We start from the raw sequence: 17,942 nt of genomic DNA, 5'->3' as shown, positions 1-17,942 counted from the left end.
AGCTGCGTACCCAACTTTAGGAAGTCGCCTAGCTATCCGATTAATGATTCCGACAAGCGTCTTCCAGGTACGTGTCAGCAGGTCGGTGAACACGCAGTTTGATCAGGATGTCTATATCCATTTCTTTTGAAAATAATCAGGCAGGACAGTCATAATCTCATCACAGGACGGCGCTCAGCATGCGCTTTTGATCATTACATCTCAGCTGCGGTTGGCTGCATTCAGTCCACACGCTGATCGTAACGAAAGGTGTAAAAGATGTTTTGATCGTTTGATGTATTTTGAATGAAGTACTGCTATGTTCTATGTAATTAGATACAATGAACTGGAACTGAAACTTTGAGGCTTTAAAAAGGCACAAAATGTGATCCATATGACATGCACACTACATTGTGAGTATTAGGAAGTCCTAGAGTAAGAGAAATGAACTGACAATGTTTGGTAGAAGTAATGTTTTTAAGGTGGTATATTAGGCATTTTATTTATAAGTTTACTTTTACATTACATGTAACTAGAAGTGTATGTTTTTGTTGGTACTGAATATAAGAACCTGACAGAAGTACACTGCAGCCTGAGAATAAGCAAGCATGTAGCGTACATTCATTGCATTATAATTACAAAACTTACTGAAATAGAATTTCAAGGCTTTATGAGTAGGCTTTATATTCCACTGTTGTGGTATACTTGTAGAAATAAGCAAATTGGATCGAGCTGACATGTTGTGATGTGTGCTTTTATGGGGTGCAGCGCCATCCAGCAGCTCAAAGAAATATTACTTATACCAGTCATGAATGTTAGTATTAAAAAATATCTTCAAGTAGTAGTTTTTGTATTGAAAAGGATTTTTATTGTACTCCCTCCTAGGGTTACTATGACACCATGGACGCAGGGTTTGTGGACGAGGAGGGCTTCTTGTACATCATGTCTCGGTCCGACGACGTCATCAACGTGGCGGGTCACAGGCTGTCCACCGGCGCCCTCGAAGAGGTCTCACTCACAACACAAATAACAACAACCACAAGCATCTTTGTTGTTGGCATACTAACAAACCATATATTGTGTGTGTCCTTCAGTCTGTCCTGCTGCACCCTGCCGTGGTGGACTGTGCTGTGGTGGGGCTGGAGGACCCCCTGAAGGGACATGTGCCTCTGGCTTTGTGTGTGCTCGGGAATGGTGAGAAATGAAGAATAAATATATATATATATATATATATATATATATATATATATATATAAAAGAATATAAAAGAATACACTTTATTGGATGTATATTTGTGTGTGTGTGTTTGTTTGTAGGGTGTCAGAAGAGTGAAGAAGTGCTGGTGAACGAGATGGTGAAATTGGTGAGGGACACCATCGGGCCGGTTGCGGCTCTCAGGAAGGTTGTCTTTGTCAAAGCTCTTCCCAAAACCCGCTCAGGAAAAATTCCACGATCGTCTCTCGCTAACCTGGTGAACGGCAAGCCTTTTAAGGTATTTTCTTGACATGATAACTGTTATTAAGTTGGTGGACAGCTGCAAATGCTCTTGTTCAGTGAAAATATTACGGGACTGCAGAGCTTTCTAATTTGGATGTTTGTAATGTGAAATTTATAGATCAGTCCCACCATAGAGGATCCTGAGGTCTTTAAGGACATTGAAAAGATGCTGAGAGAAACTGTAAAAGAACCTGGTAAATAATTTACCATCAGATATGGACGGACACACACACAGACACACACACACACACACACACCGTCCTCTCTAAAATGTGAAATTTATTTGCAATAGAGGAATGTGGTTCCCAATAGAATGTACTCCTTGCTATGCCATCATTTTTTTTTTACAATAATGTGATACTAAATTGTAACCAAAAAAAAAAAAAGTCATTAATGAGTTGTATTTGTATTAAGTTGTATTTGTTTAAGGTTTTGTATTAGTTGGACCAAATTAACACCAATCAAATAGTTTAGATAAGTTTGAATAGGTGAATGTTACAAAAATACGTCCGGTTTATATTTATTTCACCCCAATATCAGGAGAAAAGAGAAACAATAAGAAGTTAGATTTATTTTATGTAAAGAAATGTTTTTCTATTGTAATGTACAAAAAAATAATAATTTAGTTGTCCTAAAAGTTGGCTCCATTTTCATGAAGTGTAATATTGTTATCCTCCTTTTGATTGGTAAAATATAAGCTGGACAGTTTTTGTGAGATTCACCCTGCAACACACACACACTGCACTATAAAAAAATGAATGGATCAAAATCAAGGTGTACCAGTGTAGTATCAGTTTGAAGAACTGCATTGTAAAAAGATTTCCGACAACGATTGTTATAAAGAAAACCTATTTGAGTGTACTTTTATTGACAATTAAAAGTTCTTTGATCACCACATAGTTTTGACCAAGATACAATCAGTAATAAATAAAAAAATGGACACAAAATAAAACGATTCTCTGCGCGTGCAAAACAGGGATGTACAAACTGTCGAAGTGTCAGAAATAACTCAAAGACAGGAAGTGGAGGGCTGTACAAGAGGTGTTCCCTGCATTTTGAACACAAACAAGAGTTGGAAACATTTTTTACACCAAAGTAAGTCACAGCAAGTAAGTGTACGATCACTACGAGCTAAGCCTGTCTTTTTGGAGATTTCCCCTAACGAGAGGCCGCGGGACACTATCGAGACGAGGCTGGCCGATCAAAGGTCAGCAGGCGAGCGGTCGCGACGGGAAATTTGATCACGAACTATACGTGTTTTACATTGTTTCTAACCAAACCAAAAAATAACACGTGCGAGCGTACGCTTTAAAGTCAACACGAGAGTTAAATATATCCAATTAACGACGTTCTTGCGGAAAATGTCAAAACGTAGGCTCCCGAAAGTACCGTAGCCATTTGCGGGGGTGAGCGTCGAGGGTGTTTCAAGAGGGCCGAATCACTTTTAGGTTTTGTACGTCTTAGTCGCTTTCCACGATCCGGTTCAGGCATTAATGATGGATGAAATGAAGACCCGGGCAATGTTATTTGAGTTTATGATTATTATTTAGTTTGACATGTAAATATTTGTAGTTTCCGAACAAAATCCAGTTAGATGTGTGTTTTTGAAGGGTTTGGGTCAGACCCGTGCTCCACCGGGGTAAGAGCAAAAAACGAACGTCACGTAGACTCGGACGGGTACGTATTGTTTTTGGGCGAGGGGCTTTCAATCGGCAATGAAAAGGAACGGAATGAAAAGCGTCTCTCGGGTGTTGGGGGAAAAGGCGTAACAACAGCAGCAGCGTTCAAAACCTTGACGTTAAAAGACACAATGTGCACAAAGTCTGAATGTGTGGTTTATCTTTTTATATATAGACATGTGTATGTATATATATACTTCTTTATATTTGTTTATGTATTTCCATATATAAAAGAGCTTTATTTATAGTGATTTACAGTTGAACTTACACATCCCCTGTAGAAGAAATACACAGTACTCAAGCCGAAGGAGGCGCGTGGCGTAGAAGACAGAAAGGGCGAGAGCGCGTCGGCATCCGCGGCGGAGGAGCGGGACGGGGGAGGTCGGCGGGCCTTCACCATCCCCTCCTCGCCCTGTCCTCCGCAGGCTTCCGTTGTTCTCTTGGCAGTGTGACTCGCCAGAATCGTTTGTTCGGGCCAACTTGAAGGTACGACTCTGGAAGAAACATCAAAGTAACGTTTCACATGAACACAAGCGGTCGTTTCGATTTAGGAACACAAACAGTTTTGGAACGACACGAGGGCGAGTAAACGATGAGAGAAAGGAGCTCGACGACAGTCAGCTCCGTGGACTAGCTGCGGTTACGTGCGCCCGTGGATTTTGAACTGTGATAAGTAATGCGCTTACCCACAGAACAAGACAGTACTTATTACGTAACATTTCCCATTATGAGTTATGATACAGCTTAGCGTGTCAGGGTGGGACATTTTTTTCTCTCCGGAGTTTGTGGAATGTAAGTGTGGGAGGAGGAGACAGTGGAGAAGTAATAGCTGGTCACAGTCTCTCTGAAGTAAAGTTTGTGGGCAGGACTAATGTGGGAATGTGTCTTTGAGCGGTAGTTGTTGTGGCCGCTTGGTGTTTTCATTGTTCTTGTGGGATACGTCAACTGCATTCACGTTCAGGCGCTGATGTGAAGTCCTGTGGTCATTCAAACACTCGCCAGGTGTGTTTGTGGGTTGAGTGGAGTGGAGTGGAGTAGTGGCGGGGTGGGTGGGGAGAAGTAGATATAGTCCTTTAGCACTCTTGCACAAAGTTTGTTTATGATTTAAACAATTGTCTTACTGAAGAAAAGCTTGAATTTCAGTCCTGTCATGTTGGATGTTTTTTGTAGCCATGTATTTAGAGCAAGCAACCTTGAAAACATGTTTGTTCCGCTTATTGGGAGCGGTGCACTGATGAAGTGGTTTTCAAAGTGTTTCCAAAGAGTTGATTGGAATCCTTAAGGAGGTCTGACTGCTCTTTCAGAATGCTCTGAAGTGTCCTGTTTACATCAGAAACTGTTGCTAGAGGAAAGCAGCGTGTAGTTGTATCCCTGCTGCTACTATTTGTGATTATGGAGTGATGCACTATCAGAGCTGTATCTGGGGTGGGGGAAGCTGGTGCAGCAATAAAAATGTCCCTTTTTTGTAGTAATATTCCAGTCCTGTGAGTTTGTAATGTTAGTGTTGGTGTCAAGCTTTGTCGGCTGAAGTTGTAGTTACATGTAATAAGAGTGTAACGTCACGGCTGTTTGCCTGCCGACACGGTCGGTGCGATCATAAAGGCCAGTGTGTTTGAATTGCGTGAACAGTGTCACGCAGATGCTGGTGCACTCTTGTCACTTCAGTGGATGGATTGTTGATGTGAACGCAATTCATGAAGTGTTACTTACTGGGTATATAGATTTAATGAGTGATTTATTTTGCAGATGGTAGAGGAGAGGGACAACACATGTTGGTTGTTTTGAGAGTATGGGAGTCACTCACAGCTTGAAGTTGTCATGTTCTCTCAGCAAGAGTAGGTCCTCACAGTGGAGCTGTCCAGACGCTGTACTGCTGATGGTCCAACTGCACAGAAACAAAGATACTGAGAGTGAGTGAGTGTGTGTGTTTGGAGTAAAAAAATGTGTGTGATTGTTTGTTTGTTTGTTTCCACCCCTGGCTGAGCATCCATTCATAAAGTTTGCAAAACCACTCCGGGTTTTGATTGTTTTCATTAATAATGTGTTTTTCAGGTGTGGAAGTCAGACTTTGAAAATGAGAGTACCTCAATGATCCTGAGGCCCCTTGGAGGTGTGTTCCAGCTTTTAGGTTCAGGTTTCAACTACTGCTGAATGAGTGGTTGTATATTTAACAGGATGATGTGGTATAATCAATATCATCACCCTTGTGAGAGTTTGTATAATGTACACCAAAACCCCCCCCCCCCAAAAAATAAATAAATAAGTAGGAACACATAAGGTTGTTTAGAGCACATTGGATAAAGGGAGCCAAGTGGCTTGATTATAATAGGTAGATATTTATTGTATTATGAAAGAAATCAGTACAGCACAATGACACGGTTAGTATAGTGTGTTTGGTGTGAGTGGTCAACATCCAAACACAGAGTACAGAGGTGTTAAAGGGGGACATGAATAAAACAGTGCTCATCTGTGCTTTTGAGAGAAAGCACACAAAAATGAGTGTATGAACAGTGGGTCAAGAATGCTATTTGACCTGGAACACACAGTAGCTGTTGCGATTGGTCGTAGGTAACGAGGAGGTGGAGCAGCAGCGTGTTGTTTCCACGGTTATTAATTTGTAACGCGTAAATGGTGTGTAGAGCGTCAGGTGACTTTGCAGAAGGCGCGCGGTTGGTTGATTGAAGAGCAGATTGTGATGCGGCTGATGGGGCGTGAGGTACATAAGCAGTCAGTGGAGCTGTAGCGGCAGCCGTCGTGTTCCTCCCTCGTCGTGTGAAGACCGGCTCGTGTAAAGACCTGCGACTCCACCTGCGCGACACAACCGAGGGGACACGGGGGAAGGAAGGTACTTCACTCATTCTTTGCCTTCTTTTCTACTGCCTTAGTACAATGACTACACCTGCAACTCCTCAGCCAGGTCTTTGCTTGCTTTCTCTGCAGGATCCAATTTCACACCCAAAAAGAGACATTCATTACTTGCTGCTTCTCTGTTTCGCAAGGCTTGGAGCTACACTCAGGTTTTGGAGCTAAACCATTCAGGTTTGTCATCCTCCAGGAACAGGATTTCTAATCCATATACACAATACACTGTTCTCTTCATCATTCCAGCACACATTCCTAACTAAACACAACATCATCTCCAGCTGCTTAACACTGCCAGTTAACACACCAATCACCACTAATTCACAGGACTCCCCCTCCCTTCCCCCTGATTCAAGTCACAGAAACTCCCCTAACAATGTCTATATACCACATAGAACATATCTTGTCCATCTATTGTTTGCTATCATTTTAAACGTCTTTTAAAACTGTGATTGGTAAAATGGTCTCAATTTCTTTGCAGTCACTGGTATAATGACAAAAACTGAACACTTTGAAGAATTCTCTTCAAGATATGAGAATCCTCTCCTCTCACCAAAATCAGGTGCTTGTGTAGTAAAATCTTTACAACCCTTTTGTCCTGGTCTGGATATTTAAGGGAAGGTGCAGAACAGCCATTTATGCACTCACAAAACTCACACACACACACACACACACACACCACTGTGTGTCTCTGTCAGGTATGCATTTCTTACTCTTAGAGTCATCTTTGAGCAATTGTACAAATGTATTTATTACTTCTCTGTTGCCTTCTAATTGTTTAATTATGTAATTGGCATGATACATTTTTACCTGACAAATACATTTTCCAATCATTATGACCAGTAGCTTATGAGGAGGCTGATGCTACTGCAGATCTGTGTCCAGGATAGCCCAAACTAAAGGGGAGCAGTAGGCATGTCATCTGAAAACCTTTTCATTTCTGTCTATCGCTGACTTCAGTTGTTGTACAGCAAGTTGTAGAGAAATGGCTAAATAAACTACACTTTTTTTGGTACAAGTGAGCACTGGGCAACTGACTAAAGAGGTATTAGCTAACTCTACACCCTCTGACCAAGATCAGACTGGCAAATTTGTGTTCGTGAGATCCACGTAACACAGGGCTTTTGACTCTGGAAAGTATGGGATACCCAGAATAATCAAATATCTACATTCATCAATAACCAATGTTTAGGATTACTTTCTAACTACAAACATAATCTCAATGGCATAATCATTTCAAATTGGAGTCAGATTAAGTGCAGAGTTGGGATATACACAGCTCCTGGATTGCGCATATGCTGTCCAAAGCTTGCATGTCAACCGACTAAGTGCCACTGTCATGATTTTCTTTTAGAAACACTCGGAACATAATGCACCAATGAAAAATCACCCCAAAACAGGAAGCCAAGCGCGACTCACAGCCGCAAATATGTCGCAAACCGTGAGGTAGCCGTAGTGTACCTCTGGTAGAACAAGTCCTAAACCCGTGACACAAAAACTCCTCATTAAGTGCCTTTGTTCTGTCCACATAGTGAGGAGAGCCGATGCACTGACGAGGCACAAACTATGAAGCCACTCCTCTTCCACTAAAACAAAAGTGGCTGTGAACCCAAAGTCAGTAAATTCGCCACTTCACGAGCAGGGGCTCCCTCACCTTCACCGCAAATGCTGGAGCACCTTTGACAGCTAGTCTCGTGTAATCCACAGCAAACAGCATACCCGAGTTATGAACAGACAAAGCAGGATGTCTGCTAAATATGCCCAGTAATAAAACTACCCTTAACAAAACTATAACACGTTCCACAATCCAAAGTGTTCAGAGACCGCAGGCCTTCCATAAACCTGCTTGCAAGTAGGTGTTGACCTATGGTATTTCTGTCAGTCGCCACATGACACGCACACAAATTGCGATGACATGTACCTTTGTGCCACCAAAGGCTTTGCTCTCATTCCTGCACAAAACATTACAAATCTGCAACAGAACAAAGAGAACAATGCATCTGTGGGCACCATACCTCAAACACTTCCGTGTCCCGTCGTGCGTACAACACACTGACGCAGCTGTTGCATTACAAACAGTCCCCGTCGCCCTCAAAGGCAAACCTTTAACCTTCACTGTAAAATCTCATTACCAAGGCCCAGAGAACTACTCTCCGCATGTGCTCGTGACAGGTGGTCCCTGTGGAACAGGAGAGGCCAGGGCTATTGACGCAGGAGCTGCATTATATTGTATTATCTTCTCTTACTCTGATTTAGCATCTCTGAGAAACGTACAAGGCAGTGCATTTGATGCAGGTGCACCTCAACTTCTGCAGAGGATCTCGCCACCTGAGGGTGGAGGACAGGCCGAAGATAAAGTCGCTCAATTGGGGTGGAGGTGATTTGCCGGTGACGATTCAAAGGGAGTCCGCAGCTCTGTGTTGTGGCAACCTACAAAAACCTTTAACGGACACTCTGAGAAGAAAGCTTGTTCCAGAAATGTCACATCTCTGCAACACGTGCAGGGAAGCCAGGAATCTGGCTTTGTTCGTCTCGACACCCTGGCATTCTTGTTGCGGCGGCTAGTCGCTTGGGAGTTCGGCGGCTGATCTCCTGTACGTTCTTTAGAAGGTCCAAGTCCATGGACGTGTGGGAGGATTGCATCTTCTTCATCATCCTCCGCATCCACCTCCAAGACACAAGCGATCGTCATACTTCCTTCAAAAAGATCCATGGACACGATTCGCGTTTGGCGCTCTGATGCTCTTAATGGGAACGCAGAGCAGTGTGGACACTCCATATAGAGTGGCACGGGTATGACTTCTAATTCGTAGCTGGTTCCTGAGTAATGAGTAAAGTAAACCCTGTGATAAACATAAATTCACTATACATTGAAGTTTTATTCTACGACATCAATTACACGCACCAATAGCGACAATTTTGGAGGAGTTATGTTCCTTTTCCAACTACGTATGGCAGCTTGGGGTGTGAGTCTGTGTAATTTACATTGTACAACAAAACATTTTTGTTAAGTTATGTTTACCACAGGCTTCATTTTACGCGTAAATTAAAAAAAAAAAACATTATAACATCACATTGGAAAATAGGAGCCAGTGGCGAATTACACTTCCGGGTTCTGACGTCATACGTGCACCCTCTCTAGGAGAGAGGGATTTCTCTTTCGCCCTTCTTTACTGGATGGGTGAAACGCAAACGTCAGTAAATTGACCAGGACCGCCGCAAAGGATTGGACCTTTGGAAACCGCTTGGCATCTAGGAATAAAAGGAAAAAAGAGCTACTCCACATATTGTGCTGAAAAGAACCCACCTTGGCACGCTTCCGCTGGATATTAGAGTGAACGTTGAAGACGGCTTCCCAAAAGGATCTTCACGAGAATGGCAATGACGTGTGTACCAAATTCAACAACTACCCAATATTTACACTCATTTTTTTAATATCTTCGTGAAAAGTAGCAACTTCAGAGCTACTACAAATATTTGGAAAAATGAACACCGTTTCTTTTTAAATCTTATCCTTCGTATTTTTCCTGTCGTTGGTTTATGGAGTTTACTTTGTTTCTTTTATATTCAATCAAACGTACTGTGTTTGAGAGTAAAACGGATTATTCTGTAATAAAAAAAAAAGTAAAAGATTGCAAAAAAAAGTCTTAAGGCTCAAAAATAAAGTTGATAAAATTATTTGCAGTGCATGTACATCTATGAAAACTTTTATTTTTTCTTTGTGCATTTCAAACACTTTTTCATCACAAATGCACACATTTTGATCTCTTTTCTGGGTCTATTTTGCAGGTCTAAATCTTTTGCTTGTGAGTTGAAAAGTTTTGCTTGCGAATGAAGCCGTCTCTCAGTGGGTGGTCTTTATCAACCAGGATGAAAGGCCCTTTTCTATTGGTCACCCTGGATCGAAATGACACGTTGACCACGCCCACTACGTTTTCCCGCTGCTGCCGCGCAGTGTGTCTGAGAGAGAAAAGCGAGCGAACTTGTAACATGTCGAGCAACAAGTCATTTACTGAGTTAGATAACTGATTTAATATCATAAACTCAGTGACAAGTGAACTGAATTATTCTCTTCTTATGCTCTATTTAAATACTTGATGTTGTCTCTGAATAGATTTTATTAGCCAACACAACAGCAAAGCTAGCAGCCAGAGCCACCAATAGTATACAAAAATTGGTTTTAAGCCAGTTATTTTGATCTTTTGCTGTAGTGTGTCCGTAGGAAATATCAGTTTACATTTCCAAACATTCCAAAATTAGTTGATGTAACAAATATATAACATTCAGATCATTTATCACAAAATATAATCGCTGTTATTTCTTTACTTAAAGGTACACTATTTACCTTTTGGTGCTCTAGAGACATGCAGTTTTGATAACAGACAGAGGAGAGCATAAGAAGAGAATAATTTAGTTCACTTGTCGCTGATTTTGTATTAAATCAGTTATCTAACTCACTAAACGACCTGTTGCTCGACATGTTACAAGTTCGCTCGCTCTTCTCTCAGACACACTGCGCGGCAGCAGCGGGAAAATGTAGTGGGTGTGGTCAACGTGTCATTTCGATCCAGGGTGACCAATAGAAAAGGGCCTTTCATCATTCGCAAGCAACACTTTTCAACTCGCAAGCAAAGTGTTCGAAATGCACAAAGAATAATAATAGTCCAGTCATTTTAAGCCAAAATGGGGGTCAACCTTGAACAAACTGCAACAGAAGCAAACTCAACTGATTTTGTATCCTCAATATGTCCTGAGTAAGGGAAAAAAAAGCCCAGAAGAATCCCATTAGGGGAAAGTTTCGAAAAAGACCCAAATATAGCCTATTCATTCTTTTTCTTACGTGAATAGGGTAAAAATTTTAACCTTTAGATATCACCATGAAAATTACTGAGTTGCTGCTCCAAAACACTGTTAACATGGACAAACGGTGCATAATCTAATTACGTATGTGCTAATTTGCATAAATATCACAACAGATCTAAACATTGGGTCTAGCCAGGTGAAAATGTCTTGTTGAATCTTGTTGACACATAACAGTAAAATACTTAATGTTAAGGTCTTAATGGAACCCATTTAGGCTACCCATGAGCATTAATACATAGAGGCAGGAACAAGTACTTTAGAAACCAGCCTTTATTAATTATTATTGCAGAGATGGGGTTTGGGGCTGGGTCCGTGGGACTGTTTCTAGGGGACGAGTCTGAGGGAAGAACAGGAGACAATGGTAAGGAGAATGCAGAAGACAAAAGGTAGGTAAAATAAAAAGTGAATCCCCAGAAACAGTCCCACAGACCCAGCCACAAACCCCATCTCTGCAATAATAATTAATAAAGGCTGTTTTCTAAAGTACTTGTTCCTGCCTCTATGTATTAATGCTCATGGGTAGCCTAAATGAGTAAGGAAAAACAGTAACAGTTTTTGCAACCATTAAGACCTTAACATTAAGTATTTTACTGTTATGTGTCAAGAAGATTCAACAAGACATTTTCACCTGGCTAGACCCAATGTTTAGATCTGTTGTGGTATTTATGCATATTAGCACATACGTAATTAGATTATGCACCGTTTGTCCATGTTAACAAACAATTTTAAAAAACTTGTAATACATTTTTTGTTTGTCTTGATGTAAGTAATCAACTCAGTAATTTTCATGGTGATATCTAAAGGTTAACATTTTTACCCTATTCACGTGAGAAAAAGAATGAATAGGCGTATGAATAGGCTATATTTGGGTCTTTTTTGAAACTTTCCCCTAATGGGATTCTTTTGGGCTTTTTTTTTTCCTTACTCAGGACATATTCAGTTGAGTTTGCTTCTGTTGCAATTTGTTTAACCTTTTTTCATAAAATGACTGGACTATAAAGGGTTTCAAAGATTTACACGCACTGCAAATAATTTGATCAACTTCTTTATTTTTGAGCCTTAAGAAGACTTTTTTGCAATCTTTAAAAAAAAATTAATTACAAAATAATTAGTTTTACTCTCAAACAGAGTATGTTTGATTGAATACAAAAAGACAAAGGAAAACGGTTTGGCCAACATAATGCATTTATTGCTATTACGGGATCCGCCACATCTCTCCGTTCCGAGGCTGCCGTGATGCTGCTCCAAAACACTGTTGACATACACTTCACAGGTATATTTGACGGTTAAGAAAGGACAGGAGACATTGAGACCACGTAAGGGGGTACGAGTACACTACACTGTAGGGACGAGGGTCGGGAAAGCCACACATTTGGAGGCGCTGTCATATCTGACCTTGAAACCAGTCCAAATACATGTCGTCAGGACTGTCGTCCATCGCCTCGTACAAGACTACCCGGCAGCCGTCCGTAAAAAAACAACAGAAACACAGTCAACCTTTGTGTGTGTGTGTGTGTTACTTTTGTCTGTCCATCTTGAGGTGAAGTTTGTTTGTGTGCAACTGGCTATGTTTGGAATAGTGTCCCACCATACTACTAATAATTGGACTCTCTTTCCTATCATTTTGACCAAAATATGTATTCATGGAATAGTTCACCCAAGTCGGAATGTGGAAAACGCCAAAGGCATCAGTTTCACTTTTTCTGACACAAACCAATTGCACACATAAATATCATGTGACACTGAAGACTGAAGAAATGGCTGCTGAAAATTCACTTTTGAAATAATACAGTTCATATTTTACTTATTTCTTTAATGTTTTTACAGAGTACTACAAATGGAGGCCAGTATGTACCTTACATCCATACTGACAGCTCTGTTAAACTGATTGATCGATCGATTGATCTAATTACTAATTATAACAATTCAACGTTACAGTAGAACTGAAAGCTACGACTAAACTGCAAATGATCAAATATCAGGTTTATAAAATTATCATCACATTTTATTCATTATTTATGAACAATTATCATACATTACAAAATAACAACTTTCAATTTAGTGTACTTAAAACGATATTCACAATATTCAAGTCCATTATAATATCACATTTACATGTGCCATTTTATATAGTTTAGTGATGTTTCTGTCAATAACGCAGATAACTTAAACCCTAAAATGACTAATTAAACCATTTGTTATCAGTACACTTACACCTGTATGTCCCAATCATTTAACTTAACGCATTGAACAACAAATATTAATTGCACAAATTACCACATTGTTGTTCCCAGCCCTTATACTAACTATAAATAGTTTCATTTTGTAGCACAGGCCACACATTTGTAGCACAAGTATAAAAGTCTGTCCCATGTCTAAAAACAAGTAGTGCACTTCATCACTTAAACAGGCATGTGACTGATAAAACACATTAATGTTCCAGACAGGGCACACAAAATACAAACCTTAACAAGAACTATTTTCAGACAATTACAAAACATTTGCAAACCACATCCATCCGTTTGGCTGAGCACTTCAAAATACCACTTCGTTTTCCTATCAGTCATAGAAAGATCTAAAATTTCATTAAAAAATATAAAATTATTATTATTATAATGATGATGATGATGATAAAAATCTGTGATGGTAATTTCTTATTTTCATGTTTACTTCAGATTTCTTAGGAGTGTTATTTTTACCCAAAATAGGGTGGTGTTAGCAATATTGTGTACACACATATAATGTAATATCTGTTTCATTCATACTGGTAGTCGGAGGGCGCCCTCGTGCTGAAATCCACAAGTGAGATGCATACAATTCATAATGCTTATAACATTCCAGGAAATCCCTTATATGGACAAAGGCTATCGCTGTAGCAAAATAAAACGCAGAGAGAGAGAGAGAGATGCTTTGACTGACAAAACATGAAGACAATAAACATAAAATTGCAGTAATATATGGTTTATCTGTGTTCTTCTAGACATCTCACCTATTTTATAAGAATAAAGTACATTTATAATGCAATGCTAATCGACTTTATCGCTGTATAGAATACAATAAAATTCTATAATTTCTGCCTAATTCTGCGATAATTAGCCACATTACAAACACTCGACTGATGTTCTGAATTGATTTTTGGAGGGAAATGGCATTAAATGTTCTATTTTGTTGCACAAAAGCAGGTTTGTAAATGCCTCTCATTACAAGTTTGAAAATGTGCCATGTGTTGATTTTTCAAATGCGTGTTATAAGCGACTCAAACTTACAGCGCTTGCAGAAATGGAGCAGCATTTACTGCAAACCGATCGATCCGCTCTGATCATTGCTGCACTTCACCGTGAAACACACTGCAAATATACTCAGTGCGATTATGAATTGGCAAATCTTTTATGAAATAAGACAAAGCACCATTTCGGTTTCATTTCATTAAATTGTGCAGTCCTACATTAACCTCACACACAAACAAGCACACAGCAAACGCTCACTTCATACTAACACGCCATTAACACACACGTGCAATTAATCGGATGTGTGCTAATGTGCTACATTTCATCGCACAGACCGTTTTTTTCCCTATCAACTGCGCGCACACACACACACACACACACACACAATTGTAATTCAGTTCAATTTAACAAAGTCAATCAAGTTAGCAGTAAGCACAATGCTAGTATTCCATCTCAAACGTAGGCTCCGTTTCAAACCACTTTTAACCACGTGCATTTTTGCCCCCTAGCCGACTTTTGTGCTCTGTTATCTGCTACGAGTAGTAGTACTGTGTGAGTTCACCAGTATGTCTCACCCTCTGGTGGCAGTCTGCGTGAGTGTGCGGAGGTGGCAGTGAGGCGGAAGCCTGCGGGCAGGGTCTCCGCTGAGCCGGGCATCATGCTGATCCCGTGGACGTCCCGCGGAGGAAACTGCCTCCTCCACGACGGCCCTCTGAAGTCTTTCTCGTCGCACTACGGATGGTCCAAAGACAAATTTAGACCAAAGTGCTATTTTGCACTGCTTATTGCAGCAAATAATTACATAAACAATATGCTTTTAGCTATGCTGTGCAATTGATGTAAGCTTACATTGGCTCATTGCACAATTCACTGTCAAGGTCAGTGGAAAAAAACAAAAACAAAATGTTGATTAAATTCTAATAAATGTATTTAGAATTCATGAACCCTCATCAGCTTTTCAGTAATTTTTTTTTGTTTAGTACAGTTTTTACTCAAAATTTGTATTTTTTATGCAGACCAACATGCTAAAACAATTGTCATTTACACCTTCTTGTGTTTCGTTTGGAACTTGACTGTGAAAAGCGCTCGTTCTAAATTGCTCATTTTTGAGGTTCGGTTTCTTTTATGACACTACCTATGTAGGCAGTACACAGAAATGCAGCTCAATAAGGATTTGGAAGAGACTGCTGTCGATTGTTCGGTTCTAATAAAATAAAGAAACTAGTGCTTGACCTCATCTAATCGCCTCTCTGTTCCCAGTGCCAGCAGATTGTTGTACTCTCTTTCCAGAATTTGTCTAGCCTGTGGGGAAAAAAGAGTGAATTAAATATTTTCCCCTCCAAATAAACATGTAATAGCTGTAAAGTGTGTGTGTGTGGATGGATGGAGACCTGAGTGTTTTGGTTGGGGATCTGCAGCAGCAGGGCCAGGCTGCTGTAGTCGAAATTGTCGTCGAGTGCGACGAGCGCCCCGTGCACGCCGCTCTCTAACAGGATGTTGGCGTAGTCGCGGAGACCGATGCTCTGGATCCAGCGAATCACCCGTTCGTTACTCCACACCAGCACGTCTATGCAAACACAAAATCTTTGTTCATCGGAATATCACAAACGCCTTTGCTGGCGGCCCCAGGGGACTATTACCTACCTCTTATCTCATGCTGGCTGCTCTCTCTGCGTCTCTCCAGCTCCTTCCTGTCGTAGTTCAGCTTCTTCAGACACATAATGCCGTACTGCAGACTGGTTCTGTTACAAACAATACATTGATATTACAACCAAAGCCAGTTTAAATGTGGTCGAGTCTGCTCGGATTTAATCGCTCGATCGGATGGAAATGTTTAAGCCCATAGTTTGACACCAATGTTCTTGGACTGTTGACCTGTGAAAGCTGTCCACCATTTTTAAATGCACTCTGAGGTCCTTCTTGGTGAGGTGGTCCAGCATGCGCGCGTCCACCAAACACTCCATGAAGTAGCTGCGGTACTGAGGTAGACCGAGACAGGGGAGCCACTCGTTCCCGATCCACTCGTGATTCATGTCCCCGTATGCCAGCGTCTAAATCACACACACAACCATGTGATTCTGACTAAAAGAGCTACTTTGTGTCATCTAGACATTTTATAAAGCCTTAGTTGCATATTCACTGGGCTGTAACTTTCTTATTTCAATAACTTTATATTAATTAAACACATTGCATTTATCAAAAGTCACACTAAAGACATGTATAATGTTACAAACATTTCAATTTCAAATAAAGGCTGTTATTGAACTTTCTATTCATCAAGGAATTCTGACAAAACCAAAATTAAGCAGCAAAAATGATTTAAACATTGACAATAATTATGAATATTATAAATAATTGAACAGCAATAATAACTAAGCACCAAATCAGAATATTACAGGGCCAGCTATAATTTATAAAGGATCATTTGACAATTAAGACCAGAGTAATGATGCAGAAAATTCAGCTTTAGTATCACACAAATAAATTACATTTTAAAATATATTAAAATACAAAATTTTAATTGGAATAATATTTCACAATCTGACTGTTCGAACAAATGCAGCCTTGGTAAGCATAACAGACTTAATGAATCTTAATTATTCAAAACTTCATAAAAAATGTATTTTTAGAGTCGCTACTATTAAACTAAAGGATTATACGCTGTAATTCCTGCTTTATGCAAACAGTATTTGGCGGATAGTTGCGTCAAATCCAGGTATCCTCATGCTGATATAAAGCAAAAATGACCATGTTAACTGACTTTTACATATTGTAACCGCACGCAGACGAGGTTAGTACAATGTTCTATCGCTCTGCTCTCATGTTAACATTAAATGCATGTAAAATAACATTTGCTTATGAATTTGAATTACAGTAGTGCTAGAAATGAATTAGTGTATATCTGTGTGGACTGTCACGCTCTCACCTGTGACCAGCTCCCCTCCTCTGACTGGGACTTCTGTGGAGACACAAGGAAGCGATTGTATCAGCTCTACGTCTGCAAACTGTTGCTTAACTGTATGTACGTCAGTTTGCTTTTCAAAGCACATACATACTTAGTTTTTATAATAAATGATCACCCAATCGTACATGCTAATGCACCGGATGCTTCTAACAGGTTTAAACATTATTAAACATGTAACACAACAGCACACACACAGTAGATGAAACTATAACAATGTAAGAAACTTGTCCATCTCTCTCTCTCTCTGCATGACATTTTTTGGACATTTTTTTTTTAAATTCAATAAAATCAAGAATATGTGATGTGTTAAATGTTTTTATTTAACCTTTATTTAAATGACAAAAGCATAAAGAAGAATTATCACTGACCAACTTGTGAAAAAAAAGCTTTTATCTGGCACAGATAAAAGTGAAAAGCTTAAAGAATATCCAAGTTAAACTCTTGAAACGGTCCACAAAGTAGGTGAATTGGTAATAGGTGAGGGGGTTGTGATTGAGTGTAAAAGGAGCATATCAGTCTTTGCAAGCAAAGATGGGTCATGGCTCATCACTTCATGAGAGAATTATCAAACAATTCAAAAATTTCAAAAAGCATTTCATTCTTTTACCTTCTTCTCTCTTACCTTCTTAAGTTGGTCAGTGAAAACTTTGTACCCTAGTCAGTTAAATAAAGGTTAGAGACAATTAACAAATCACATATTCTTGACCAACTTCTCTGGATTTGGGGTTGTACATCAGATTCACAACATGCATTGGTCTGATTCCGTTCCAGACTCGTGTTCTCGGTGATGGTTATATGCTGATGAGGGTGAACCGTGATGATTGTATGAGGCTCAATGGAGAATAACGAGGCTAGTTTTATTCTCCTTTG

The 17,942-nt window shown here is 39.9% G+C and overlaps 2 protein-coding genes and 1 long non-coding RNA gene across 8 annotated transcripts in view; 2 read left to right on the top strand and 1 right to left on the bottom strand.

Annotated features, from left to right (window-relative positions):
- acss3 (acyl-CoA synthetase short chain family member 3) overlaps window positions 1-2,373 on the top strand; it is a 32,679-nt gene extending 30,306 nt beyond the window's left edge. Inside the window, exons 13-16 of the mRNA XM_084112393.1 lie at window positions 865-987; window positions 1,074-1,173; window positions 1,296-1,471; window positions 1,595-2,373. Coding sequence (XP_083968519.1) covers window positions 865-987; window positions 1,074-1,173; window positions 1,296-1,471; window positions 1,595-1,678 — 483 coding nt within the window. The 3' untranslated portion in view covers window positions 1,679-2,373. The remainder of the gene's footprint in view (window positions 1-864; window positions 988-1,073; window positions 1,174-1,295; window positions 1,472-1,594) is intronic.
- Window positions 2,309-17,942, bottom strand: part of ppfia2 (PTPRF interacting protein alpha 2) — a 160,956-nt gene continuing 145,322 nt past the window's right edge. For 4 of the 6 annotated variants that reach the window (XM_084112385.1, XM_084112387.1, XM_084112389.1 and 1 more), the window contains 9 exons: window positions 17,034-17,066; window positions 15,983-16,158; window positions 15,752-15,849; window positions 15,499-15,674; window positions 15,341-15,409; window positions 14,683-14,839; window positions 12,276-12,332; window positions 4,960-5,040; window positions 2,309-3,649 (listed from right to left, as the gene is read on the bottom strand). In XM_084112385.1, coding sequence (XP_083968511.1) covers window positions 4,982-5,040; window positions 12,276-12,332; window positions 14,683-14,839; window positions 15,341-15,409; window positions 15,499-15,674; window positions 15,752-15,849; window positions 15,983-16,158; window positions 17,034-17,066 — 825 coding nt within the window. In that variant the 3' untranslated portion in view covers window positions 2,309-3,649; window positions 4,960-4,981. The remainder of the gene's footprint in view (window positions 3,650-4,959; window positions 5,041-12,275; window positions 12,333-14,682; window positions 14,840-15,340; window positions 15,410-15,498; window positions 15,675-15,751; window positions 15,850-15,982; window positions 16,159-17,033; window positions 17,067-17,942) is intronic. The other 2 variants (XM_084112386.1, XM_084112390.1) reach the window with 1 other exon arrangement.
- On the top strand, window positions 5,862-6,635 carry LOC311081757. Its single transcript, XR_014606001.1, has 3 exons — window positions 5,862-6,000; window positions 6,096-6,194; window positions 6,499-6,635. It is a non-coding gene; the product is annotated as an uncharacterized lncRNA (long non-coding RNA).

The sequence above is a fragment of the Abramis brama genome, assembly GCF_963993115.1.
Source record: "Abramis brama genome assembly, chromosome: 4".
NCBI lineage: Eukaryota > Metazoa > Chordata > Actinopteri > Cypriniformes > Leuciscidae > Abramis > Abramis brama.
This window is presented reverse-complemented; position numbering and strand designations above follow the sequence as displayed.